The 27,572-nt window shown below is 42.7% G+C and overlaps 1 protein-coding gene across 1 annotated transcript in view; it reads right to left on the minus strand.

The window, feature by feature from the left end:
• Nucleotides 1–27,572, minus strand: part of LOC147033618 (uncharacterized) — a 51,413-nt gene that overhangs the window by 2,987 nt on the left and 20,854 nt on the right. The window contains exons 6-9 of the mRNA XM_085851774.1: nt 12,127–12,202; nt 5,488–5,656; nt 4,103–4,239; nt 3,653–3,813 (exon numbers count right to left, since the gene is read on the minus strand). Of these exons, the coding sequence (XP_085707900.1) occupies nt 3,653–3,813; nt 4,103–4,239; nt 5,488–5,656; nt 12,127–12,202 (543 nt within the window). The remainder of the gene's footprint in view (nt 1–3,652; nt 3,814–4,102; nt 4,240–5,487; nt 5,657–12,126; nt 12,203–27,572) is intronic.

The following is a 27,572-nucleotide window of genomic DNA, read 5'->3' on the forward strand; positions in this document are numbered from 1 at the left end:
CCAAGAATGCCACAAGCTCTCGTCCGGTCCATTGTCCCTGCTCCCTCAGTAACAACCCGTGCTGATGGAATAATCTATCTATAATTCCAGCAATCTGTGTGTGTGTGTGTCTGTGACCGGTTTCTCGACAACCACTGGTCCGATCTAATTTAAACTTGCCAGATATATTGCTGGGGATCTGAGGATGTGCCTTTTTAAGGTTTGATATTAATCGGACAAGTGCTTCCCAAGTTATGGCCATTTAATTACCAAACCAATGACAAGACACGTTGTTGTGTGGGCGTGGCCGATGGGGAAGGGAAGCTCAGTCGCGTTCCCCATTACGGGTTACAACGTATGGGCTTCCGGATAATGATGACTTCATGTATTCTAATAATTTCTCGATTTCTTATGCGCATTTATAGATAAACACAATGCCCCAAGTTATGATCGTTTTCATATTAGACGGTGTATAAATTTCGGTAACATCAGAGTGCTGGTATGCTCCAAACCAGGAAGTAAATTTTTTCTCTCTCTTGTCTTCTCTTTTTGTTTTTCCTTGCCACGACATTGCGAAAAGGTAAAATACGTTGGCGCTAATTGAATAATTGGGTATTAAAACTAAATTCCGAATCATCGTAACTGCGAATAATATGCGAAGTTCCGGGCCACGCACATACGGGCACGCGAGAGCGAAGAAACGGCCTTCGTGGTTGTTGTTTGTTGCTCGCGGTTTGAATATTTATTTATTTTTTATTATTTTTTTTACAGGCACGTACTAGTAATAATTAATTCTCAGGCTCTTCTTCACCCTCCTTGTTGTTGTTGTTTTAAGGTTATCTGGTGTTTTCTTGTGCAACACTAAGTAATTCAACATTTTTCAAAGAAAGCCACACTTTACATTCTTGAAACATTTGCTGAATATATTTATTACAATTCCTGACGAAACCGGAGCACAAGTATCCCGCGTTAGATCGACGTTGGGTCGTACATCTTGAAGCAGACAACCCACCACCACCTGACCCACATGAGAAAGCTAATGTGCACTGGGAGAGCCAGTCCTCGGTGTTGAAGTCAACCGATTGCCATTTCTCCCCTCACAAGATCATCCCCAACCTAACTACCAACATTTAGTGAGTAGTAAATAGTCTACAGTGTTCAAGCAGATCGCAGACTCGACTCGAGCAGCCTCTCATCCAGCAGAAGGCAGACTGACCTCATGCAGTTCCTCTTGCCTTTTTCACGAAGCAGATCACAGACAGACACAGCCGTCCCTTTATACAGCAGATCACGACTCTACACTCAGGCAGTTACTCCCTTGCCTTCCCGGCGCTCGCTCTTCTGGACACTCCCCCGGGGACCCGTGATTGGTCCATCGCTGGAGATTGCAGCTGCCCTCCACCAATCGGCTGCCGACACGTCTCGCCGACCGACACTCTCAGAGCGCTGGGCGGGGCTAGTTCGGAGAGGGGGAAAAAAACGAATCAAGGCACCTCCCGGTACACCACCACTGTATGAACAATGGACAGCTACACCTCCCAGCACACATGTAACGTCCGATTACCGAACAACCTGGCTAAACATGCATTTAAGGGGGGATCTGGGCTAATCCTTTATTTAGTAACACACTAAGGGCCATTTCCGCAACACTATAACTGGGAAGGTAATGGCAAACCATATAACCCTTGCCAAGAAACTGCTTCAGCAGTACCGAATCTGCCTTCGGGCAGAACACCAGAATAAGAATACGAAAGGGGCACAGAAGAAAAATATTCATTTTTCATTACCTCCACCACGGAAGGTGAAGGAGGTTATGTTTTCACCCTCTTTCAGTATGTCTGTTGTTTGTTAGGTGCAAAATTGAAGATTTTTCAAGTATATAGGTCAGTCAATTTTGTTATTCTGTTTGTCTGTCTATTGCCTACAGGTTACAATTCTAAACCAATCGTCATGAAACTTCACCAAGTTGTAGAGGTCGTCTCAACTGAGAAGCCTTTTGATTGAGGTCAAACTTCTAAAATCGTCATTTTTCATCCGAATGACTTGAAATTTGAACAGGATTTGCATATTGCATCACTGAATTGGGAAACCAACTATTTTTGAGATCAAACGGTCAAAGGTCAAACTTCTAAAATCATCAATTTTCAACTGAAAAATCGCCAATTTACATCCCATTAACTAGAAAGTTGGACAGGATTTGCGTAGTCCGTCACTGAATTGGGAAAGCAACTACTTTTGAGGTCAAAGGCCAAAGGTCAAACTTCTAAAATCATCAATTTTCAACTGAAAAATCGCAAATTTACATCCCATTAACTAGAAAGTTGGACAGGATTTGCGTAGTCCGTCACTGAATTGGGAAAGCAACTACTTTTGAGGTCAAAGGGCAAAGGTCAAACTTCTGAAATTAAATTTCATCTGAAAAATCGTCAATTTTCATCCGATTAACCTGAAAATTAAGCGGAAATTGCATCGTGCATCACTGAATTTGGAAACCAACTATTTTTGAGGCCAAAATTCAAATCAAGGTCAAACTTCTAAAATCATCGATTTCAATCTGAAAAAATAATCAATTTTCATCCAGTTGACCTGAATTTGACAATTAAGATTGACAATTTTAATGTTAATGAGATGGACAATTTGATGTATCCATGGCAACCTTTGGAGAGTGGGGGGGGGGTGGATTTTGCAAGTATCGTGCTCTGCATAACGTCTTTTTCTTGTTTGTTTGTCTGGATGCACGATATCTCAAAAAGTTGTGGACGGATTCGTATGAAATTCGGTGGGCAGGTTGGGTGTGTGACAAGGACGAACCGATTCGATTTTGGTGAAGATCCGGATCCAACTACTAGAATTTTTTCAGTGATTCTTCACCATTGAGAGAAAGGGCCAAAAACGATATTTAGCACGGTATCTCAACATGCCGGTAGGCGACATGGCTGGTCGCTAGACTAAGGCGAATTTGAAATATGTAGATAAGAGAACACATCAGATAGCATTTTTGCCGTTCGTTGTTCCGTCTAGGAATATAATTGCATACTAGTCATACAGTTTTTGACAGATCGGGCTGAAATTTTTTGACAAAGAGGTTGATTATAGTGCGCATAAAAGCACGGAAGCTGATTTTTGATTTTCGAAAATTTTTTTGGGATGTTTTCAAAAATTTCAAAGTGCCATTGCTAGGCAACGGTGGCGTCCATAGCAACGGTGCTCAAAAGCATACAACTAGATCCTGGTATGAACCTACCAGTCAAGTTTCATCAAAATCTGTTGACTCCTCTGGTCTCCAGAGCTGTCCATTACATACAAACAAACAGACAGATGGAAAACCTGAGATTAAGGGTAGTCTAGCAACCACCCAAAAAGTTGTGTACATGGGAGGTGGCGGGGTGGGAGGAGGTGGGGATCGGGATGGGATAAGGGAGGGGAAGGGGCAGGGTGGGAGTCCGGAGGGAGAGAGTGTGGTAGGAAAAGGCAGATGAAGCGGTTCGAGGAGGCAGGGGTTGGGCAGGGATGAGAGAGGGGAAGGGGTGGGAGGAGGGACCCGGCGTTGCTGAGCAAGTGCGGATTATACCTTTGCGAGTAAGGATGATACCAGAACCAGGTCAAATAATTTTAAGGTCTACTAACTAGAGTTTAGTAGACATATGTACTTCAAATGAGTTCCTCAACTAACCTTCAACCACTTTAAGTTCCGCCTTCAGCATCATAGTAGAGGAGTGGAGAAGCTGCAGACTCAACTCGGGACGCTGCTTGATTGTTGTCAAAGGAATAGGAGGTGAACTATCTGAAGCAGGCCTTTCAATGTCTGATCCAGATGATGACGACAACCAAAGGCTTTCAATGAAAAGACCATCATCAGATTTCTCGACAAAAACGAATTTGCTTGCAGTTTACGACGACGGCTGATTAAATCTCCGTTGGGGATAGTTTGATTTCAATCGTTCCTTCAAGCCAAGAGATCCGAAAATATCAACAACAATGCACAATTTGGTTGTGAGAGATCAGTGCAGGAATATGTGATGAATGAATTAACCATCAAACAGTGAATTTTAATTCATATTTGAAGCCAATGAGCTCCAGGATAGAGTGGAGCTACAATCTCATCTTGAACCACTTCACTTACCTGTAACTGGAAGCATCCTTCCCCTCAAAAGTCTCGGCGAGTTCAATAAATATCTTCAGAAGTTGGTGGAGTTCCATCAATCCACTCTTACAAATGATGCTTTCCTCAATCACACTTTCGCAAAGAAGTCTGGAAGCCTTTTCGTAGGGTTTTGGTGGTTCATTTTACCCCCTAAAATATTTAAATAGTGAATTGATTATGGAAAACCATAATGATCAGTCATAAATAATCAACAATAATGGTGAGTTAATTGATTTGAAAATTCATCCATTTCATGGTTGTGGGTATTCAAGTATATGGGACTGGACTTTTCCGTCGGGTCGAAGCCGACCCCATGTGTTACTGAAGCAGTCTCATGCCAAGGATGATCATGGGTGGTTTGCCATTGCCTTCTCAGCAGTAGTCAGGAGCAGGAATTTGGAATTTGCCCAGGGTGCCGGTCTCCCCCACTACTCTTCGCAAATGACACCGTGGAATCTTTAACATCCAACAACGGACGCTGGAACACAGGACGTCTGTTTAACCTCCATCCAAGGGAAGGCCCACACGTTCATGAATCACCCTGCCTGTGAAACACCAGGATGACAATTTATAGCTCGGTCAGGATTCCAACCGAGGCTGGACGGCTGAGAGGCAAGTGTGCGCACCTCAACGCTATGTCCTGCCAGCCTGTGAACCGGCACTGCTTGACCGTCTTAGACAGCTTTAAATCAAATGCGGGTTTATTACAACTTCGGCGGGTTTGGAGGTGAAAATGCAGGCCAAGACCGCCAGACGCACATTACTTCGCACAGTTGTACCCCCTTGATAGGATATTTAACACCTATTGGACAATGCCTTACATAGTCCTGGATAAAAACGACTCAGTGGTAAAAACATCAGAACTGAACCGAATTCCCTGTTGGGTCGATACAAGGATTGGGGGTACCTCCCAACTACAGGGTCGCCAAGAGTCGTGAGTGTATTTCAAACAGCAATGTAGGGAATAATAAGTAAGTTGTACTGAATATATAAGATGGAATTGAAAGAACACACTTTGGAAATCGTTCACAATTTATTTCGTTAAAATCTCTTCCAGTGACTGCCACGGTCATCCACGTAAAATTGTGCCCGCTGCACAATGCACTCCATCACTGACTCTCTACGAATATTGTCCTTTAGTTCTTGTAAGGTCCTGGGTTTTGTGCGGTAAACCCTTTTTCATAATCCGACACAGTGAAGTCTCGGAAATCTGCAGATCATGGAATCACCATAAACACGATTTATTCGGGGAGCGCACAACATCTTCCTGGACAGCCGCAATGTTTGCTGCAGTTCTCACTAACCTCGGACAACCTGACCTTTTTGCCTCTGCACACTGAACCAGTTTGTCAGAATGCTGTCACCCATCCCCTTATGGCTTTATCTGTTGGTGCTATTCTCACACCATGTGTTCTTTGGAATTCATGCTGTGCACACACAACACTGCAACCGTTTCGGAAGTACAGCTCCACAATCAGTGCCCTCTGCTGAAGTGTCCATTTATCCATGATAAATTCAACCCTTAAGATCAACCTGCAACAGAAAAACAAGCAGTTAATACATGGCCTTCAGCACAATTTACAATGCAAAAACAGTCATGACTTTTGGCGGACCCTGTACAATCAGCTTTTTTGCTGAATTATACCGAGCATTTTTGTTGTCAGGAATAATTACTGAGCTGTGCAGCCCAGTAATTATTCTTACTGGGCTCATAAACAATTACCGGGCTCATGAAAGAGCAGAAAAACAGGGCAAAGGATCAACGGACAAAATGCAAAAATGAAAACAGAGGGATAAAAGCATATGGATTCACCACACTACAAGGTACCTCCCAACTACAAGATACAGTACCTCTCATGTCGCAGAGAGGGGAAGAATTGGAGATTGGTGAGAACAGGGTCAACTGACAATGTCAACTTGTCACAGTGTTAAGCACACCTCAATCAATCTCCTGTTTATTTCATCCTTCATGTCAAGTGCTCTTTGAAGCATTCTCACCGAAGCTCAAACAGGTCTTTGGTGATTCAGTAGCTCCTTAGTTGTGATATTTCCGGGTATCACTTGCAATTATCTAACGTTCTCTAGTGTGAGTGTGTGTGAGTGTGTGAGTGTGTGTGAGTGTGTGTGTGAGAGTGTGTGAGAGTGTGTGTGAGTGTGTGTGAGTGTGTGTGAGTGTGTGTGAGTGTGTGTGAGTGTGTGTGAGTGTGTGTGAGTGTGTGTGAGTGTGTGTGAGTGTGTGTGTGTGTGTGTGTGTGAGAGTGTGTGTGTGTGTTTGTGTGTGTGTGTGTATGTGAGAGTGAGAGTGAGAGTGAGAGTGTGTGTGTGTGTGAGTGTGAGTGTGAGTGTGAGTGTGAGTGTGAGTGTGAGTGTGTGTGTGTGTGTGTGTGTGTGTGTGTGTGTGTGTGTGTGTGTGTGTGTGTGTGTGTGTGTGTGTGTGATCGTACATCCTGGCTGTAATGGTGAGCATCAGCTAAGGATTATGTCTCACAGGATAAAACCAAATAATCCACAAAGAACAACAGTCTGTCTGCCACCCAGACGATTGTACCCACTAATGAAAACCAATCAACCAGAAGGCACGTAGTGCGATTGGTCAATAAATCAAAATGTATGGAGCGTGACGAGGGCTCCACTTATCTCCAATGGACGTAAAGTCCGACACCAAAGCATCACTTCCGACTTGGACGCTTCAGCCCGGCGGCTCTGTCAAACAGGGTAAATAAGCCTGAAATCCAGATAGCTGGCTCCGTTTGATGATGAAGGTAAATTAAATAAGGGGGTAAATAAGCCCAAAATCCGGAGAGGCAGCTCCTTTTGATGTTTAACCAATAGTGACCATAAAAAAAAATCAGTCTATTTGACAGTCGCCGGGCTGAAGCCTCCGGGTCAGAGGTGACACTTTAGTGTAGGACTTTATGTCCATTGGAGATCATGGGAGCCCTCGTCACACTCCATAACCTTGAAGCAAGTGAACCTGGAAGGATAAAGAGGACCACTGCAAATGTGCTACAGAGTTCACCACAGCTGTTTTTGCGATCAGCCACTCTGGAAAACAGGAAGCTCACTTATTCAAAACAAAACAGCACAGGTCAACCCTGGTCCTGATGCTTGTCTTGATCTAGCTGACCTTGAGATCCAGCAATGAAACTCAGTTTTTAAGGAGTCTGGGTTCATGGCCGTTAACCCCACCCCATCTTCTCATCCAAACAATAGTCCTGCTGCCGCATCCCTTCCCTTTGTCCAACCAACCCCTTGCATTCATCCTGATGCTCTCAACCCTCTGCCCCTCCCCTGTCATTCTCATCTCAAATAAGAGAAAAGGACTATCTCCCAGGACATATCTTGGCATTTGACACAATATGGCATTCTGCTCTGCTGGATGAGCTCACTGTCTGTGGCATACAAAGCCACCATAAGTGGCTTTCTAAATTGCTCTATTCATGCAGTCAATGTGTTGAATTCACTATTCTCTTCTCCTCTCTCCCAATGGAGACTGGAGTGCCCCCGTTTCTCACGCACACACTTCTGCTATCATTGATTCTTTCCCTTCTCCTCCCACCCCTTGCCTTGCAGACACCCATGCACTCGTGTATGATCTCTTTTCCTCACTGTTCCACTTTTATTGTGTTCCTCCCATGTGGCAGACAGTTTATGTGCCTCCCTCTTCTGCGACCTCTTTTCTGATACAGAAGCATCATTCGGTCCTGAGAAGGCCTGAAACTGAAGGCACAGCTGTGATGTCCAAAGGAATACAAGGAGAATTGCTTGAAATTCAACGATGGGTTAGTGTAATCCAGATAAGTCTCGATTCTTCACAATTTTTTAGGATTGCCTGGAAAGCCAAACCAATACCGTAATGTACTTTTGTGATCAACTTCTGAAAGAAGTTCAGATCTTTGAAGTTCTGAGCCTCAAAGTCAGGAAAATCCTCAACTGAATAAACCACGTTCCTAAACTGGTGTTGAAAGACAACTGCAGAAGTGATCGAGTTGAAGCCTGGTGTTGGCTTACTAGTTAGGGTGACTATCTTGGGATCTTAGGGTCCTGAGTTTGAGCCCTGTTGGCTGCTGAATTAACACCGGGTGGGGTTGACTCAGCTTGTCATCCTTCTGAGGTTGGTGAAATGAGTACGAGTGTACTTGTGTAGGGACACAGCATCAGCAGCATGGTTGTGCCCCAACAAAATGATAGCTACCTGGCAGCCAAGCTGCCATACACAAGAAGAACAGCAGCACCCTTTTTACCCAAATTACCGAGACTTCCACTCTTCTTACCCAAATTCCTGCTCCAACCTACAGGCACAGCATTGCATCAGGCACCTCACAAGTTATGCCACTCACAGCCATGTGTTGCATACAAAAAAGGGAACTTAAATTGACACACCTGTCCACAAGTTGTTTTTTTTTCTTTTTTGAGGACAGTATATGGTTCCATTGTCTTACTTTGAATGTTCACACAATATCAAATCATCAAGTCATACGCGAGGGTTACATTGTAATTATGGAAGCTTCTTTCTCGGACTTTCCAGGGATTGGGACACTGAAGTTATTGCAGATTTTCTTTTAGCTTTTCTGCAATTGTTGGAGCAGTGGTTCTCTTACATTTCTCCGTAAGTTGCGACATTTTTATTTTGAAAGAAACCGTCACAACCAAGGTTCTGCAATTGATTGGTTTCCAGCCAGAAGTGAGTCCAGTGTGGTCTCCACTTGATTTAATAAACAAAGACAATACAAAGTGACACGATACATTAGCGCAGCACTGTGCAATGAAAAAGGTGACTGGCTTCTTCTTCCTGTTCCACTCTTATTACCCACTTCTACAACATTCATATGGCCTCTCTCCAGGGGTTTTTAAAATCTAACGTCAAGCGTTAACACTCGTCACATTTAACTTTATATTTACAACTCCTGTCGAGCTCAACAAACATAATATCTACGTATGCTTATACATTCTCCACCAGTTTGTCAATCTGTCCCTCTGTTCGTCCTTGTGTCTGTCCGTCTGAGCAGGCCTTCAAAATTAAATTGCCACCATTTTGTTTGCTCAATATCGGTCTGAGACCTCATCAGCCTATTTTTGTAAGGTTTGCACTTTCTGACTCTCTCACGGCTTATCTTAACTCTAATTCGACATCCGATTTCACTTTTCATAGTCGCTAAGATGGTTTAACACTAGGTTGCAGCAAAGGGTGAGAAAAATCGGACGAATATTGGTGTTTTTAGACAAAAATGCATTTTAGTAGCCATTTTGAATGTATCCGGTTGGATGCAACTCGGTAAGGGGGAGAGGAGAGTGGGGGAGAGAGGAGAGTGGGGGAGAGGAGGGTGGGGGAGTTGCGTCCTGCCCACGGTGCTGCATTTGGCTTCAAACACATAAAAATGTAATTTTTTTTTTTAACTCATCTTTCCCAGATTTCATGTAGAACACCTTGAGGGACCTCGAGCAATGTGATGCATGCATACTTGAAAATTATTCCGGCTGAGGGGAGAGGGGGTGAGAGAGTGGAAGGCATGAGAGTGGGGGGAGAGGATGGAATGAGAGGGGTAGAAAGTGAGGTGGGGATGAGTGAGGAGTGTGTGTAGAGTGGGGGGAGAGTTGAGGTCTTGAAGTCACATTTTGGAATTTCCACAGGTCCATGCCCATCCAAAATGATAAGTAATTTTCTCCATCGTGAAATGTAGGTAGTATACAGCATTAAAGTGTGCATAACATCAATACACTGCTTAACAAAATGATTGTGACATAAGATTGTGACATAATGCCCTTCAAGAAAAATGTCAATTTTCCGAATTGACAAAAATTATTGTTATGTTTAAAGGGGAAGGGATCTGGAAGGGGATCCATAGCTAGATTGCGATAGGAAGAGTATGGTCCGTGTGTCCATGCAAGTTAGATTGCTCTTGGAAAAGGGAAATTGTAAAACGCGCACCAAGGAGGCAGTGAGTGTTAACTTTAAGATGGTGTCGGGGTTTGTTGTGTAGGACCCCCCTGTAAATCAGTCGATGCCAGGTGAGGTCTTGTTGCACCGTACATTTAACACCAAAGGCGCACCAGAAAGCGCATTGTGCTTTCGGAGGAAGGACTATTAAGAACTGTTTGGCTGGCAGGCCACGCAAGCAATGGCGGAAAAGTCTGCTGTGGAGTCCTGGACGAAGGCGGGACACTCTTGTTCAGGGGCATCCCACAGGGCGGGATGGGTCGGAATATGGCCCCGCCTCCAAGCAGCAGGTGGCCAATAACAGGACTCAGTAAATGATGGCAGTATCAAAATTCACAAGGATCGTGGTCGTGCGGCAGTGGAGCTTTGCACACGGTGATGGCAACATCTTGTTCTTTCTTTGCTTCGCTCTTCGAGAGAGACATCCCTTTCATCTCACCTCCCTCAAAACCATTTCCACAGTTCCATCGCTCCCTGAGTCACACTTCATCCATGCACTGTCAACCCGTACAACTAGGCCATTGTGGTGGAGCCACAACCAGCTCATGACAGCCATAAGCCCTCACCTGTCTCCATTATTCATCATATGCGAGTCTGGTATCTGGCACCGAGTGTGGCACCAGCGCCATTCGGGGATTAGGCTTTATTTATTTCCTATTGTACGTAAGTTTGGATTTTCGTGCCTCACGTCCCCCATTTTGTTATCCTCGTGCACCATATCTGTCCGGGTTCTGTTGTCTCATCCATCCCCACGTCATATTTCATTATAATAAATATTTTTATGAGAAGAGACGTTTTCCCGATTTTTTCCTCCCCCATGTTGCGCTGCAAAGTTCAGCCTCAGATTGGAGGCCATCCTTGGGGTGTTGTAAATTGTAAATAACAGTTAATTGAATTTTCTCAGCTCGGCGATCTTCAGGATGTAGCAAAAAGTTCCTGGTGCAACAGGCGACATTAAGTCAGACCTGTCGACGCGACATTATCTTCCAAATCGATCAAGAAACATGAAGAAATAAAAATAGGGGCAACACCCGGCCTGGTTGCTCACCTCGTAGAGGCTGGATAAGAAAACCAGGGAGCCACTGGTAGTCGTGGATCACCCGCAAAATATTTAACGGCGAAGAAAGTAAATATCGATGGATTTTTTTTTGATGCAGTACATCATGGGTGATGAAGGTTGTGGTCAAGTTTCATCGAAATTGTGTGTGTAGTTTCTGAGAAGACTGAAAATAAATTCTTAAATTGCTTCAACGACATCATTCACATTCGAGTGGTAGGCTTTTGGAAAAGGAAGGCCATCACATCCACCTGCTCTGCAAAATAGTTCTCAGTTTCTTCATAAAGACGAGAAAGATGAGAGTACATTTCTTTTTGACATCAGTGGTCGCATTCTCTTCATCTTCCAATGCTTTGTTGAGCATGTGGAACATTGCATATCGGTTTCGGAAAAGCCTTCTTTGCAGCGAGCTTCCGCAAGGAAGGGCAGCTTCTCATGTGAAGAGTCCTCGCCCTGGCAGAGCTATTGCAAAAGGCAGGAGTTAAAAGCACTCAACTTGATCCAGTTCACACCATGAAGAACAGTGACCAACACCTTCTTCAAATTTGGAGGTGGAGTGTTTGAAGCCAAAGACTAACTATGAAGGATGCAGTGTGTAGCAACGACATGTGGCGCGACCTGCTGCCCAAGCTACTAAAAGCGTGACTGTGAACCAAACATGGCCAGTGCTCCATCTGTGCATAGCTAAGCCAACCTTTTTTACTCAAGCTTGTGCTCCGAAAAGAACGAATCCACCAAGGAATAAACTTATCCAGCTGTCATGGTTGAGCTCAGGGCCTTACAAAACAAACTCTTCTTTCATTTCCTTTTCACGTACATTTTTCACATCAGACACACAGGTTGGACATCTGCTCTCTCTCATGCTGAATTGAGTTGGGTACCAAATGCTGAATAACCAAATGGTGTGGCTTTAACTTCGGACACCACTTGCTCCCAAATGGCACCACCGAGTTCACTTATTTGTCACATGACCGTGTCATTTGACTCGAGTATTCGTTTTTAGCTCACCTGGAACGTAGTTCAACGGAGCTTGTGGGATGGCGCGTCGTCTTGTCCACAAACACTTGCAAATTCTTCGCTGAAACTACAAACATAATTTGGATGAAACTTGACCACAACTTTTATCAGGCGCATTGTACATACCAAAATAATATATGTGCATACCAAATTCTGTTCACAGCATTAAGAAACAAACAAACAAAAAAACGCGGGCCCTAAGGGGGTCGGACGAGGGGTTGCCCCCCAAAATATGTATTTGCCTTCTCCGAAATTACACACACAATTTCGATGAAACTTCACCACAACCTTCATCACCCATGATGTACCAAGGTTTGTTCACACCATTAAGAAAAATCCGCCCGATGGGAATCTACCGGTGGTTGCCCCCCAAATAGGTGTTTGCTTTCTTCTCAGAAACTACACACACACACAATTCCAATGAAACTTGACCACAACCTTCATCACCTGTGATGTAACAATGTTTGTTCATGCTATTTAAAAAAAAAAAACATTGTTGGGGGGGGGGTGAGGGGTGATGGGGAGGGAGGGGGTTTCCCCCAAAATAGGTATTTGCGATGACATTGGTTCATTGGTACACTTTACTGATTCCGTGCCATGTTGACTTAGTCCTCAGTATCAATATTCTACCAGGTGAAGCGCCGAGGGGTATCACCCCTATTTTTATGTCTCCTCTGACGAAGTCACCTGTGGCAATGTTTTCCATACGTACGTCCGTGCTAATTTTCTGTTTTCTCTGCAACCGCTTATCTGATTCACACGAAATTTTCACCATCGGTGTGACTACTCATGTAGAATATTTTAATGATAATTTTGACGTCATAGGACATGTGGTGTGGCAGCCATGTTGTAAAAAGGAAAAACTTTGGACCTCTGCGTCTCCGAAACTGCTCCATGGAAAAAATTTAAACTTGGTACATGTGACGTACTCCCAATGGGAAACAAGTGTGATTTTGATGATGTCATAGGTAGCTTCATTATGACATCATATTTACATATGTCGAATGTTTATCCGATCAGTATGAAAATATTTGAAGGTCATCTGGAGCTAAATGATATGGGGGGGGGGGGGGGAGGTGGGGCGGAAATTTGACGTCATCGGTCACGTGGTTTGGCAGCCATATTTGATTTACCCTAAAATCTTTAAAAAAACATCTTCTCCAGAATGGCTGGACAGATCGAGATGAAACTTCACACATGTTCCCCAAGTCTTGGGACTACCAGGGTGTTCCTGAATAATTAATGTCACATGGTCTGGCAGCCATATTGTATTGAACGAAAATCCTTAAAAAAAAAAATAATTCTCTTGAACCGCTTCATCAATCGATGTGAAAGGTCACAATTGTGACCGATTAATCATGGGGAATATATGTTTTAAATTTAAACCTGATCGGACGCATGGTCTGGCAGCCAGAATTATTTAAGATTTTGAATCTGGGTTCAGAGATTTAAATCAAACTTGGTAAAAGTACGTATAATTATGTCATAATGAAGGCAGAGGCATATATGACGACGTCGAGATGTCGAAGTGTGCCCTTCTAGGTTTTTTTCAAATGTTCCTCTCCAAGAAGCAATCTAACAAAGACTTCACAACACCTAACAGAATCACTTGCTCAAGAAGCATGTGAAGTTGTTTTTGTGTCCCGTGCAATCTCAATACAACATTGGAGGCTTCCAGTCCAGCATCGTTTTCAACATAAAACATGCCTCCTGCACATAATTGCACATACCACATTCTCTTCAGTGAGGTTTCTTCCAGACTGAAAAATTATTCACTCTTTTCCACCAACTCGATGCGTACTTTTTACTTATACAAGAGTCTCAGCTCATGTCGGTGCAAAATGACAAACGGTAGCAGGTTTGTGGATTTCCAAATGGTATCGGGAATGGGGATGGATATACACAAGAAAGAAAGGAGAAGCAATATAAATGAGAAACAATGGCGTGGAGAGGAATAGAATGGGAACGAATAGGAAAGAATCGGCACTTGCAGAAGAGATCGTCAATGGACATGGGTGAGCGCATGACATGAGGATGGGCTTCCCAAGTTCTCATTTACTTGTTCGATGTCGCTGCTTTGCGAGTTTCAGGGCCTCCATACAAAGCATTTCCTTGCACATGGCACACTGAGTCCTCCCTTCTGACACATGTGAAGCCATATTTTATCTGCATTCCAAATGCAAATACTTGTTTTTTGACTGAATGTTGCGAAGATACTTTGCAGTTCATCTTTCCATCATTATACATGTACTGAATTTGATTTACATCCCTTCAGCTGTTCTCAAGTATCACATTTGTATCTGACATGACCTCTGACCTTTGACTTTGTAATGCTGAAATCTAATTAATTAACTTTGCATCATTATATATATATATATATATATATATATATATATATATATATATATATATATATATATGTATGCATTTATATCAAGCTTGGTCAAAATTCCATCACTGGTTCACCATTTAGCGTGGTAACGGAACTTTTACCTAACGGGACCCATAGCCTTTGACCTCTTGATCCCAAAATCTAATCAGTTCATATTTGCATCATTATACATACTTGTACCGAGTTCGACTTCGATGCTTTCAGCTATTGTTTCGTTATCATGGTAATGAAAACCTATCACGGACGGACGGACGTACAGACGGACAAACAACCCAAAAACATAATGCCTGCCGCGACTTCATCAGTGAAGGCCATAATCAAAAAAAGAGGAATCCTTCATTTCTTGACAACTTTTACTTGTATATAATAAATAGTGTAACATTTAAAATGTAAAAATTATATAATTTGGAAAAAAAATCCCCAAATTTGATTGTCATCCTTTTCACATTCATTGCAATTTAGCTCCACGGTACCTTCTGCACATCTACCTCAGCCAACGGTATCTGCCAATATCCCTTATAGACAGTGAGCCAAGCATTCAAAATGTGTCTAGTTTTTGACTTTCGTGACCCACCTCTGGTATCTACCTGAAATTTTGCATATATTTAGTTTAGAAAATCACTTAGAAAGAATTCACAACTCGTCAGTGCAAAACGTTGCACATTAATTAGTTATGCTAATTAGCAAAACCTATGGCACCATCTTGTGTCCATTCTGAGATAGCTGTGTATTACTCTTAGGGAATTCTGATGTCGATGTATTCATAGGGAGACAACATTAATGTGGGTGATATGGGTCCTTCCTCTCTCTCTCACCCACACACACACACACACACACACACACACATGAGCTCACACACACACACACACACACACACACACACACACACACACACACACACACACACACACGTATAAATAAAGTAATATGCAACAACAGTAAATGTAAATAATAATGCCACTAATTGTTGATCTACAGACCTCATTCATCGGCACAAAAGCTGAACATACAAGTCAGGAAGATATTCACTGGACTGGCATTCCGAAATCAAACACAGCGTATCATAACATCATCCATCAGCAAACTAATCATCAGTCATTCTTCGTTCAATCATTGATGCATAAATCTATCACACACCAAAGCTGAAATTTACACACTTTTTTTCATTTATATGTATAAAATATCTCCATTATATAATTCAAACAGTGGAAAGATCATTTCAATTTCAGTTTCCACAGGTGAGTATATTGTGCGCCGATTCCTTACAATTGGGGAGTTGGAATTCTTCACATCATTTCTTCATTACCAAGGTGGATTACATAAAATGTTTAGATTTACTTAATATATGCACATGTACTGATGATCAAAGTTTCTTGAAAGCTAACCTTTTTGCCATCAATAAAAAATATATACTCTACTGGTCAAAAGTTTTTGAACACACCCATTTTTCAGTTTTTACTGAAATTTAAGCAGTTCCAGTCCAGTGAATAACCTGAAATGGTACAAAGCTAAGCGGTAAACTGCCAGAGGTTAAAAAAAGTTTAGGTTACCAAAAACTGAAAAAAAAAATTCATAAAAAAATTTCAGTTGTTAAAAAAGGCTCTTTTCAGGGAACAAGTAATAGGTTCGCAACTGCAGCTGTTCTGCAGCAATGGAAGTAAATTAAGCCTTGAAAGTTGATGCAAACAATTCCAACAGGTGTCCCAACTTTTATTGATTAGTTACAAACTCTGTCTGTATAAGAGCAGTGTTGGAATAGACTGTGTTGCTACACCCTCTGAAGCATTATTTGGACAATATTGCACTGCAGGAAGTAGTATATTGCTATCATAATGGCAAGAAAAAGACAATCAACAAAGGAAGACAGACAGACCATTATAACCATTAAAAGTGGAGGTCTTTCCTTGAGAGGAAATGCAAACTGAGGAAACTGACAGGAAGAGGTCTGGCAGACCCAAAGAATGGTTCCTCAGTGTGTGACACCAACTGTCAAACATGGAGGAGGAAGCGTGATGATCTGGGGCTCTTTTGCTGAATCCAGAGTCGGCGGCTTGCACAGAGTGACTGGCACCCTGAACCAAAAGGGCTACCACAGCATTTTGCAGCACCATGCAATACCCTCTGGTCTACGCCTTGTTAGTCAGGGGTTCATCCTACAGCAAGATAACGACTCAAAACATACCTCCAGGCTATGTCAGAACTACCTTAGAAGAAAAGAACAAGACGGTTGGCTTCAAATCATGGAATGGCCAGCACAGTCTCCAGACTTAAACCCCATCGAGCTGGTTTGGGATGAACTGGACAGAAGGGTGAAAGCAAAGCAACCTGCAAGTGCAACACATTTGTGGGAACTTCTGCAACAGTGTTGGGAAGAAGTTTCCGAACAATATTTGATTTCCATTGTAGAAAGAATGCCACGAGTATGTTCGGCTGAAATATCTGCAAAAGTTGGTTACTTTGATGAGTGAAAATTTTAGATTAAATTTTGTTCAACAAAACGATTCCATGATATCTTTTTTATCTGCAATTGTTTATTTGTTCTATGCTTTAATTTCAGAATACATTGAAACATTAAACTGCGTAAATTTCAATAAAAACTGGAAAAATGGGGGTGTTCTTAAACTTTTGACCGGTAGAGGAGATTATGGAAACACATACTTAATACACTTCATAAAATTGGAAACTTACATCTGAGCTTCTCTGCATACATATTGTTTATCTTGTTTAAATAATCTTCAACATTAAAATTGCATGTTAATGTATAGGAAAACTGGAAACTTTACCAATGTTATTCTCGAGTAATATGTGTCTACTCGCATTATGTTTTAATAATTTTAAAAGTACAAGCAAAAATAGTAGCCTCTCTTTGAAATGAATTCTTTCATGTTTACCACGTTCATCTATACTATTAATTAAATGAACAAACTGCCACGGTTTCCGAGACACGTGGCGGAGGGATGAGTCTGAGCTTTGGCACACATGTCCAGTATTGCTTCGGATTCCAAATGTCCCCTTTTGGAACGGATCCATTATCGGAGTTCCATGACAAAAGGGTCCAAAATTGCTGTGATGGGTTCCCAACTTGAAACGGCCTCGAACCCTCCACCATACGAACACCGGACGAATAGCGTGGCGAGATGGAGTGCGTACAACCGCTCAGCCAATAGTGTGCTGACATTTCCAACCGCGTTCATAAAGCGAGGTCCTGTTTATTTCCTTCCAGAACTTCCAGAATGTAGTGAGCATTCTGCAAGCCACAAGATGCCGAAACGTAAAAATGCAGACACGCGTGCAACAGCAGTACGAAATAGGAAGCGCAGCTATCAAAAGAATATCTCGCCACACACTCTTGGTGAATTGCAAGACAACAATGAGGGACCATTTCCCCCCATACACAGCATTGGCAAGATGGACACTATGTGCTCTTCCTGTGGCGCGTACATGTGGAAAGCTGAACTGCATTCCGGTTGTCTTGGGGTGAACACTAAATTGAAGCAAGGGATTTTCGATCCAACATTCGGGCATACAACTCGAGTTTAGCATTCGTATCATTGGGCGTACAGGAAGATGTGTTACCTTCAAGGGGCCCATATACGTTCAGTATCCATGGTAGTGTTTAATCATAGAATCGGCCATTTTTTCCCGAGAACGGTAAACCGCCGAAGTTTTCGCAAATCTATATCTACGACACTGCCAACGAAATCGCTCATCGAACAGCATGGAACAGCGACCTGCACCATGATTTGCTTCAAAAGCTATAGGCAGTACTGCATGACTGCAATCCGTTCGTAAGTGCTTATAAGCAAGCCGCCAAATTAGTGGAACGAGGAGAAAATGATTCCATGAAGTTCGTTTTGAGAGCAGACCCAACGACAGATTTACGGCGCTATAATTTACCGACGGCAGCAGAAGTAGCGGTTATCTTACCGGGAAGTGCTGATGTTCCATCACACCGCGACATTTTGTACAAGCGGTCAAGCCTGGATCCGGAAAATCATGACATTATCCGCATCAATGAGACCCACCACGATTATGACCCTCTTCTTTAATTACGTGTTGCTACTACCACATGGAGATCTGGGCTGGACATTACCATCAAGAAACGAGATGGCAAATACATCAGTACTATGGAGTTTTACGCTTACCACTTGATGGTTAGAAGTAACTTTAATGTAATACTACGTAGTGGTAGATTACTACAACAATATACTGTATTGTCGATCAATATGCAAAGGTTGAACAAGGACGCCTGAACTACGTCGACCACAATCAACGGCAATTGCAGGTTTTGCTGTATCAAGGACTATCTGATGCAGTCGCCACTGGGGATACTGACGGTGCCTCAATTGGTCGCCGAGGTGTCCTTCCATCGTCATTTACCGGAAGCCCATGAAATATGCATCAACTGCATCAGGATTCGATGGTTATCGTTCGGCGATACTCAAAACCTGACCTCTGCTTAACATTTACGTGCAACCCCAAATGGGATTCAAATTACTGCCACAACTGAGTCAACCCCACGACGGCTTCTACTACAAGGATAACATCGTTTACAGTGGACTGGGTTAACATTAGTAAGTATGCTCTGCTTTTTTCGATAACAGGCACTCATTTCGCGATATAGTACAGCGTTACATCCGTGTTATGCCGCGCTTTACGCGGGTTATCTTCTAGTGTACATTAATGTAAAACACTGTGGTATCACACAGTAATCTACCAACACAAGGAAAGTTCACTATTACCATATAGTGTAATTATTATGACTTAATAATCAGGATGAATCCAAATATAAAACATAAATTAAGGAATAATTTACTTAATCATGACGTGGCAAACCCACATGTGAGGTTCAATGTATATGCAAACTGTCAACCTGTTGTAATAATCAATTGTTGAGGAAAACTTGAACCCATATTAATGATGACATTCTAAACTAAAACACATCCCCTCATGTTTTACTTTTAAAATAGTTTACTAGTCAGACTAGTAAAAATACTGAACTTGCTTTTAAATGAATTCTTTCATTTTCAAAACTTTCTTTCATTTACATTATATTGTCTTTTTCATTTGTAGGTGCTCAGTTATGGAGCCAGTTCCCTCCCAACTTGAGGTCTTCTCCATCTGTTCACCAATTTAAAAAAAAGAAACTTTGAAACTTTGAAAGCAAACAGAAACGGTGCTTTATAAATATTGAATTGATTGACTGAATGTACTCCTCATCCGAGTCTACTCGATCGGAATCAAAGTCTTTCATAACAATACATGTAGTTTCGGCAATCGACCCTCCTAACAAAGATTGGTATAAAATATGCCAACGTGATGAAAGTTCACTCTTATCAATACAATGTATTAATGTACATGTACATTTACAAAAATTGTCATCTTGTTGCAATGCATTTAATCTGCATAATTTATAAAACCTGAAAAGGAAAAGTGGAACTTGTAATTATGATGATAATCTAAAGTAATACACATCTACTCATATTTAAAGACTAGTACAAATACCATCCTTAAGTTGCACTAAATTTGTTAATTTTCATCACTATTCATTTACAACAATGTAAACAATGTGGTATCACACAATGATGACACGGTCACTGTCATGGAGCATCTAGTCATCATCTGATTCTTCGTCATCAGAATCTAACTCTTTCGTGGTCATTGAGTTTCTGCAGTCGACACACTTGCAAAGCTCCGTACATAACACATCATGCTGTCGACAAGAACATGTTCCTTTGGCTGTACCATACGGCTTCTCACAGATAGTTTTCTTGCATGAACAATATGTTAGTTCAAGCAAGCTGCTCCGAGCTGGAGATAGATCACCCCAGTCGATGTCTAATTCATCATCTCCAACTTTCCATCCATGTCCATTTGGACTGGGAATTTGTGGAAACTATTCCAGACATCGAGTGTGTACAGCAGCCTGGTAATTTGCTCTCATGACATGCTTCTTGAGAGAGTCTGCATTGGGTGGAAGACGTGCCTCCGATTTGGTTAACATAAGGAACGGATTGTATCTGGCTTCATTGACTTTCTTACAGTCCTGCCCATACATTTTGCAAACAAATTTCTTCACACCTTTCACCAATTCATCACTCACTGTGAATGAACTCCCCAACTCTTGAAAGACAGCATGGCAAACAGTGTCAGTTGCAAACAACTTGAAGGCTTTGGGTTTAGACTTTAGACTTTCGATGAAAAGAGCTGACCGAATCACAACCTGTGAAACAGTGTAGTGACATCAAGGCTTTGCTGACATCTGGTCCCAGATATGAGCTTATCTTTGATAGACTCAGGGTCCTCCTATTGTTACCTCTTCCAGTGTGGAATAATAAGTCTGCTCCAATATGCTCAGCCATGTTGATTGCAATCACAAAGACGTCTGTGTCAGGACTTTTGATTAGGACCGGGTATGGGGCCCTATCTGTTGAACTTGATGGCTGGTGTCTAGCAGCATACTGGCAGTGAAGGAAAAGACGAGTATCTGCTTCTTCGTGGTTACACTCAAGTTCTGGCACAGAGCGAACAATCATTTGCTCATTCTCGTCTGTAAACTCATGGCACTCCCCATCATGAGTAACGAACACCTTGACTTTCTTCAGACATTCAGCTGGTTTCTTCCTGCAAGTCTGGAAAAAAAAACCCCCCTGATCAGCTCTGCTTTGTTCTCACTATATGCCAGAAACTTCTTCCATTGTTGAGGTACCTGCTGATCTTCACTGTAGATCTTTGTTAGCAAGCTGCCACCCACTGAACGTCTTCCCCTCTCAGCGTTATTGATGCTGTCTTTCCTGTAAGTATCAACTACAAAGTGGCTAACATTACTCTGAACACCGAGGGCCAATTCAACAAGTTGCTTCAGAAGGTAATCCGCAAGCTTGCCAAATGTTGAAGGGATACTTCTTGGGGATAGTTCTTGCACCATAGACATGCCATCGATAATCCAGATGCTTCCAGGCAGAATGCTGACTTCTGGAAATGGCTGTACTTGCGATTCAATGATGTGAGGCAAGGAAGACTTTGCTGAAGAAGGAAGAAGGAAGACAGATTTCTATCAGCCATTAATGTCACTTGCTTGCCTTTCACTTTAGATTGAGCTGACTTGTTCATTGATTGGAAGGTCTTGGTCTTCTCTTTCTTCAGTGGTTTGAACATATATTCACTGCCCTGAAGACGTTCCTTGAAGTATGAGATGAATGCCGCGTCTCCCTTCTCCCGTGCATTGATGTAATCTGCAGATACCTCCTTGGATTCCACAGCACCAGAAGCTATGTGAAATAACTGGTCATTGCCTCCAAGACAGTTACCACCTTGAAGATGTCCTCTTCATCTCTCCGTATTTGTGATGGCTGCAGGTCCTTCCGACCTCTTGATCTCTCATCTTTCCCTGCCAGTTCTTCACATCTCCTGGAAATGGCAGCACTCTCTTGCTGGGATAATATCCATCTTGAAACAGCTCCTTTTTGAGTTGTGAATGTGAATCTAAGATGATGAGATGACGACCCTCCTGGTTGGTTTTCATCTACAATTTCACGACACTCACTATCTTCACTGGACAGATTTTTAACAGAGTCTTCAACCACCTCGTCAACGCCAAGGGTTTCTACAAACACAATGTCACTTTCTATTTGTCTTGATGGGCTGGCAAAACACAAAACAGGATGTGATCTTTTCAATCTTGCCTTCAAGTGGCCTGTCTTGTAAGATGAAGCATCAGTGTTATCTATTTCTCAAATCTCCTTGATGAACAGCTGATTTAGTTTGGAAAGTCTCAAGATCTCCTTGCTTCGGATGATTTGCTCCTCGATGACTTTTTTTGCAGAAACTGATGTACGACTTCTCATACATTTGTTGCTGATATTCTTACTTGCTTATTTCTACAGACTAAGCAACAACCTTAATATGTCTAAGGTAGCATGATTTGTGATATCTTGCTTCAATAGCTACAAGACCTTGGTCCCTAATGTGCAGTAATAATGCTTTATCTTGCTTAATAGTAGCAGCAGCAAGTAACTGCCCACCATGTTTTGTTTCACACTGAACTAATTTCTCTACGTTTCTTTTACCAGAACATTGTTCTATGATGTACTGAATGTCTTTGCAGATGATGCATTGCACTGGGAGGACATGCTTTCAATCACACTGTCGATCTTCTGATTGTTGACCATCACTGAGATGTATATTGGACCAAAACAGTCTCTTGGGGGCTGGGTCAGGTGGTTCATCATGAGGGGATTGATCTGATCCTGCTTGAGTCTTGTCAGCTTCTGTGAAATGAAAAAAAGAGACCCTGTACACTAACCATAAATATATGTCTAATTACATAAATCTGATAAAATGACTGAATACACTACCGGTCAAAAGTTTTAGAACACCCCCATTTTTCCAGTTTTTACTGAAATTTAAGCAGTTTAATGTTTCAATGAAATCTGAAATTAAAGCATAGAACAAATAAACAATTGCAGATAAAAAATAAATCATGGAATCGTTTTGTTGAACAAAATTTAATCTAAATTTTTGACTCATCAAAGTAGCCACCTTTTGCAGATATAACAGCCGAATATACTCGTGGCATTCTTTCCACAACGGAAATCAAATATTGTTCAGGAAGTTCTTCCCATCACTGTTGCAGAAGTTCCCACAAATGTGTTGCACTTGTAGATTGCTTTGCTTTCACCCTTCTGTCCAGTTGATCCCAAACCAGCTCGATGGAGTTTAAGTCTGGAGACTGTGCTGGCCATTCCATGATTTAAAGCCTACCGTCTTGTTCTTTTCTTCTAAGGTAGTTCTGACATAGCCTGGAGGTATGTTTTGGGTCGTTATCTTGTTGTAAGATGAACCCCTGACTAATTAGGCATAGACCAGAGGATATTGCATGGCACTGCAAAATGCTGTGGCAGCCCTTTTGGTTCAGGGTGCCAGTCACTCTGTGCAAGTCGCTGACTCTGGATCCAGCAAAAGAGCCCCAGATCATCACGCTTCCTCCTCAATGTTTGACAGTTGGTGTCACACACTGAGGAACCATCCTTTCACCGACTCGACGGTGTACAAAAACCCTGCGTGATGAACCGAAGATTTCAAATTTTGATTCATCGGTCCATAAGACCTTCTTCCAGTTTTCAGTAGTCCACTACGGTGCTTCATGGCCCAGGCAAGTCTCTTTTTCTTATTTTGTCATCTTAGCAATGGCTTTCTTCCTACCACTCGACCTGTCAAACCTGCAGCTCGAAGTCTGGTGTACGAAAGTCTGGTTGATGGTGTAGGAAACTGTACTCACTGACACATTAGCTTATTTGCAATTTCTCTGAAGAAAAGACAGACACTTTTAAGGGTTACTAGACAACCCGTATATATATATATATATATATATATATATATATATATATATATATATATATATATATATATATATATATATATATATATATATATATATATATATATATATATATATATATATATATATATATATATATATATATATATATATATATATATAATATGAGAATTTTAGTAATATACTAGACGACCCGTGAACCCGTTTGGTTCCCGTTGTGACAGCGGTTGATGAAAAACAAATGACACAAAATTTTAATATCATTTGGTGGTCAAACTTTAACATGAAGAAAATTTGAGCATTAACACCAGGAGTCATCGTTCAGCCAACTGGTTTCTCAAGGTATATAAACACATTATCCATGGTTTGTCCTTGCGCTTTATGAATCGTCATACCAAAACTTGACTGAATCGGGAATTGATTTTTTAATAATTTTTTCGTTGCCCGATTTGAACGAAACTTTATACTGTACACCGCAGGAGAATGGTGAGTAAGGTGGCATTAAATTTTTTTCCACTATCGTGTACCGTTTTGGCTGTATTTCGGGAACATACTGTTGCGGTTCTCGGAAACGCATGCATCCAACAGACAGTGGTCCCAAGACAGTTATTCCATTATTATACGTGTAGATAGTCCCTTTCCTTTTGTCGAGTGCAGTGGTTTTCAAACTTTTTTTAGTGGCGACCCAATTTCAGAACCTCTCTACATCGCACGACCCAAAAGATTCAAAACCCAATTCATAATATATAAGATAAGATTTCATATGACACAAGAACATTTACTGTTTACTTTATTCACCATCGTCATGTTTTCATAGACGAGTAAACGGAGAATAGCCGACAGTATCCAAATAGTACAGTTGAATGTTTCAGAAGTTTAGTCCAAATGACATTTAGATATATCAGTGAGAAGGATGAGCCTGTTTTTCAGAAACCAACTTCTCTATTCGTGGAGAACTAGATGACAATGCCAGGATCATATCATGCTCCATTTCTAGGGGATTTCTGTACTTTGTTTTAATCACCACCATGGTGGAGAACGACTGCTCACAAAAGTATGATGAAGGATATGGCATGAGAACCTTAATGGCGCGCCGTGACAGGGTCGGGGACGACGGTAGCATTTTGCACCAGAATTGCGACAACGAATTCGTCCGTGCAAGAGCCTGCCATCCTGGATCCTGCTGGAGCTGTACAAGCTCTTCCTGTGCTGTATCATCTTCATCAGCAATCGAGTCCAGTGGAGCCGTGAAAGGGTCCCGAACCACAGAAAAGGACTGCACATCCAGCTCAGGGAAATGGTGCTCAAACTGTTCAATGAGCGACCGAATGTGACATACTATCTCCCCAGAAAGACTGTCGAGCTCAGTATCATCGTACTGGCAGGTCGTTAGATGCTCCACCAGACGAGGGAAAAGGCTGAAGCGCTTAACAGCTGCTTTGTCTGCCAGTAATTTTAGAGTCGCCAGAAATCCGCTCATTTTGTCGTGAAAAATCATGAGGTTGGCGTCTTTGCCTTGGAGGGAGCGGTTGAGGACATTGAGACGTTCAAAGATGTCAACGAGATAGCACAGTTCTGACAGCCAAGAGTCCGACTCAAGCAATGCTACCCATGCCGTTTACCCTTGTGTGCGTAGGAACTCCTTCAGTTCATCTTTGAGCTCGTAAACGCGCAGAAGAAGGTTTCCTCAAGATAACCATCTGACTTGAGTGTAGAATAGTAAATTCTTATGGTCAGCGTCCATCTCCTGGCAGAATACCCTGAATAACCTCGTGTTGAGGGTGCTCGATTTGATACGATTCACCATTTTTACGACTTCTGAGAATACGCTCTACAAGGTATCTGGCAAAGTACGAGAGGTGAGTGCTTCTCGGTGAATCATGCAGTGTACCATGGAGGTCTGAGGAGCCATCTCAAGCAATTTAGCCTTGAATCCAGAACGCACTCCTAACATTGCTGGCGCGCCGTCTGTTGTAGAACCGAGCAACTTTCCAAAGTCCAGATCATAGTCACGATAAAACTGCTCTACTTTCCCAAAAATGTCCTCGCCTTTGGTGGTGGCCTCCAATGGTTTGATGAGCAGAGGCTCATAGACAAAGTTATCAGTCTTGATGAAGAGGACCCAGACGATGAGTTGCACGTACGACTCGATATCAGTGGACTCGTCCAACTGTATGGCGTGCCATGGCGATTCCTTGATCTTCTGTACGACCTGAGCCGTTACGTCCAGACTCATATCTTCAATTCTGCGTTGGATGGTGCCTCATCACTCTGCAAATGCCTCTGCAACTTATTTTGTTTCATAGACTCCATAGAAAGCACTTCGAAACAAATCACACACTGAGGCCTCTGTGCCCCACTTTTATCCACCACGTAATAAAATCCAAGGTCCAGAAATTTATCCTGGTAAGAACGGTCGAGATTTGCTGGTGGCTGGTGTTGCCATCACAAATAAGGTCTCGAGTCGTACGTGGAGACGTGAATAGACGTTAATGATAGAGTCAGAGTCTGAGAGGCCATGGATCAAACCACTAATTTCCCGCCAAAATGAACCGCCCTTCAGCGAGCCCGCGCATCAGCTGGATCCCATTCCAAGCGTCATGTTGCGCCGGTTCCCATACTTTGAACGAACCGTTTATATAACATCCCGTAAAAGCGAACACGGATCGAAAATAGACAGACATTTTTTTTTCGCTGCAAGCGGACACCCGCGACCCCACGAAATTTGCTCGGCGACCCCACTTGGGGTCGTGTCCCCGGGTTTGAAAAACCAAGGTCTAGCGGGATAACAGGAGCGTGCGTTGCGATGATCTCATAGCTAGGTTTGCTTACATCATTTTTTTTTCATTTCGTCCCTACTCTTCTTTTTTCTGATTATTCCTGAGGTAAATCTGAGCCAGGTGCGCCTTCGCTGTGAGGTGGGCCCTCATGGAGGCCAGCGCGTGCAGCACCGCTGCGAGGTAACGATAACGCGTGGGCATTATCGGCGCAGAGTCCTCGTTCCCATGCGAGCCCTAAACCCAACGTGTGCAGCGAGTCATACAGTGCACTTAGCAGTGCGGGATTATCGACTCGAGCTTCCGATGATCTGGGGAAGATTGCCGGTTGCATTAAAAAGGCATACAAATGAATACCTCTTAAGAGGCTGCATGAATGGTGTTTTTCACAACACAGGAAACACAGCCAGCACGACGCCCACGCTGCACAAAACACGTACGGAGGCCGATAAAGGCGACTCCACGCCGCGTTGGGCGGGATACGAATGTGCGAAGTAAAAAGAACCGCGTTCCTTTTCAACCAAATATTTGACCCATATTGGTGTTCGCCCCGCTCACATGCTAGCAGAGTCGTGCAAACGCGAGCGCTGACCACGTGCGTAATGGCCGAACCACGCGCACTGTATGGAATGTGCTCGAAGGCATACACGAACGCCGCTCGCTAAACATGCATAGATTTATCAATAACGATGTACCTTCAGCCCTCGCTGGCAGCAGCGGATTCGCCATGGAGGGTGAACGTCTTCTCGTCTCTACGGCCAGCGAAGCTGCGATCAAGCCGGGGAGTGTTGTACAGTGAGGGCTGGGTTGGCACGCGCGGAGCGGGCACGTTGATCGGCGCTGGTCGGATGCCCGAGCGGGCATGTGGGACCCTCGGCCGGTCGCCAGAGCATGGCCCGGGGGTTTTTGCGGGACGATTTGCGTGCCA

Source organism: Eptatretus burgeri, chromosome 2 (genome assembly GCF_056783735.1).
Source record: "Eptatretus burgeri isolate ZD-2024b chromosome 2, Ebu_testis_v1, whole genome shotgun sequence".
NCBI lineage: Eukaryota > Metazoa > Chordata > Myxini > Myxiniformes > Myxinidae > Eptatretus > Eptatretus burgeri.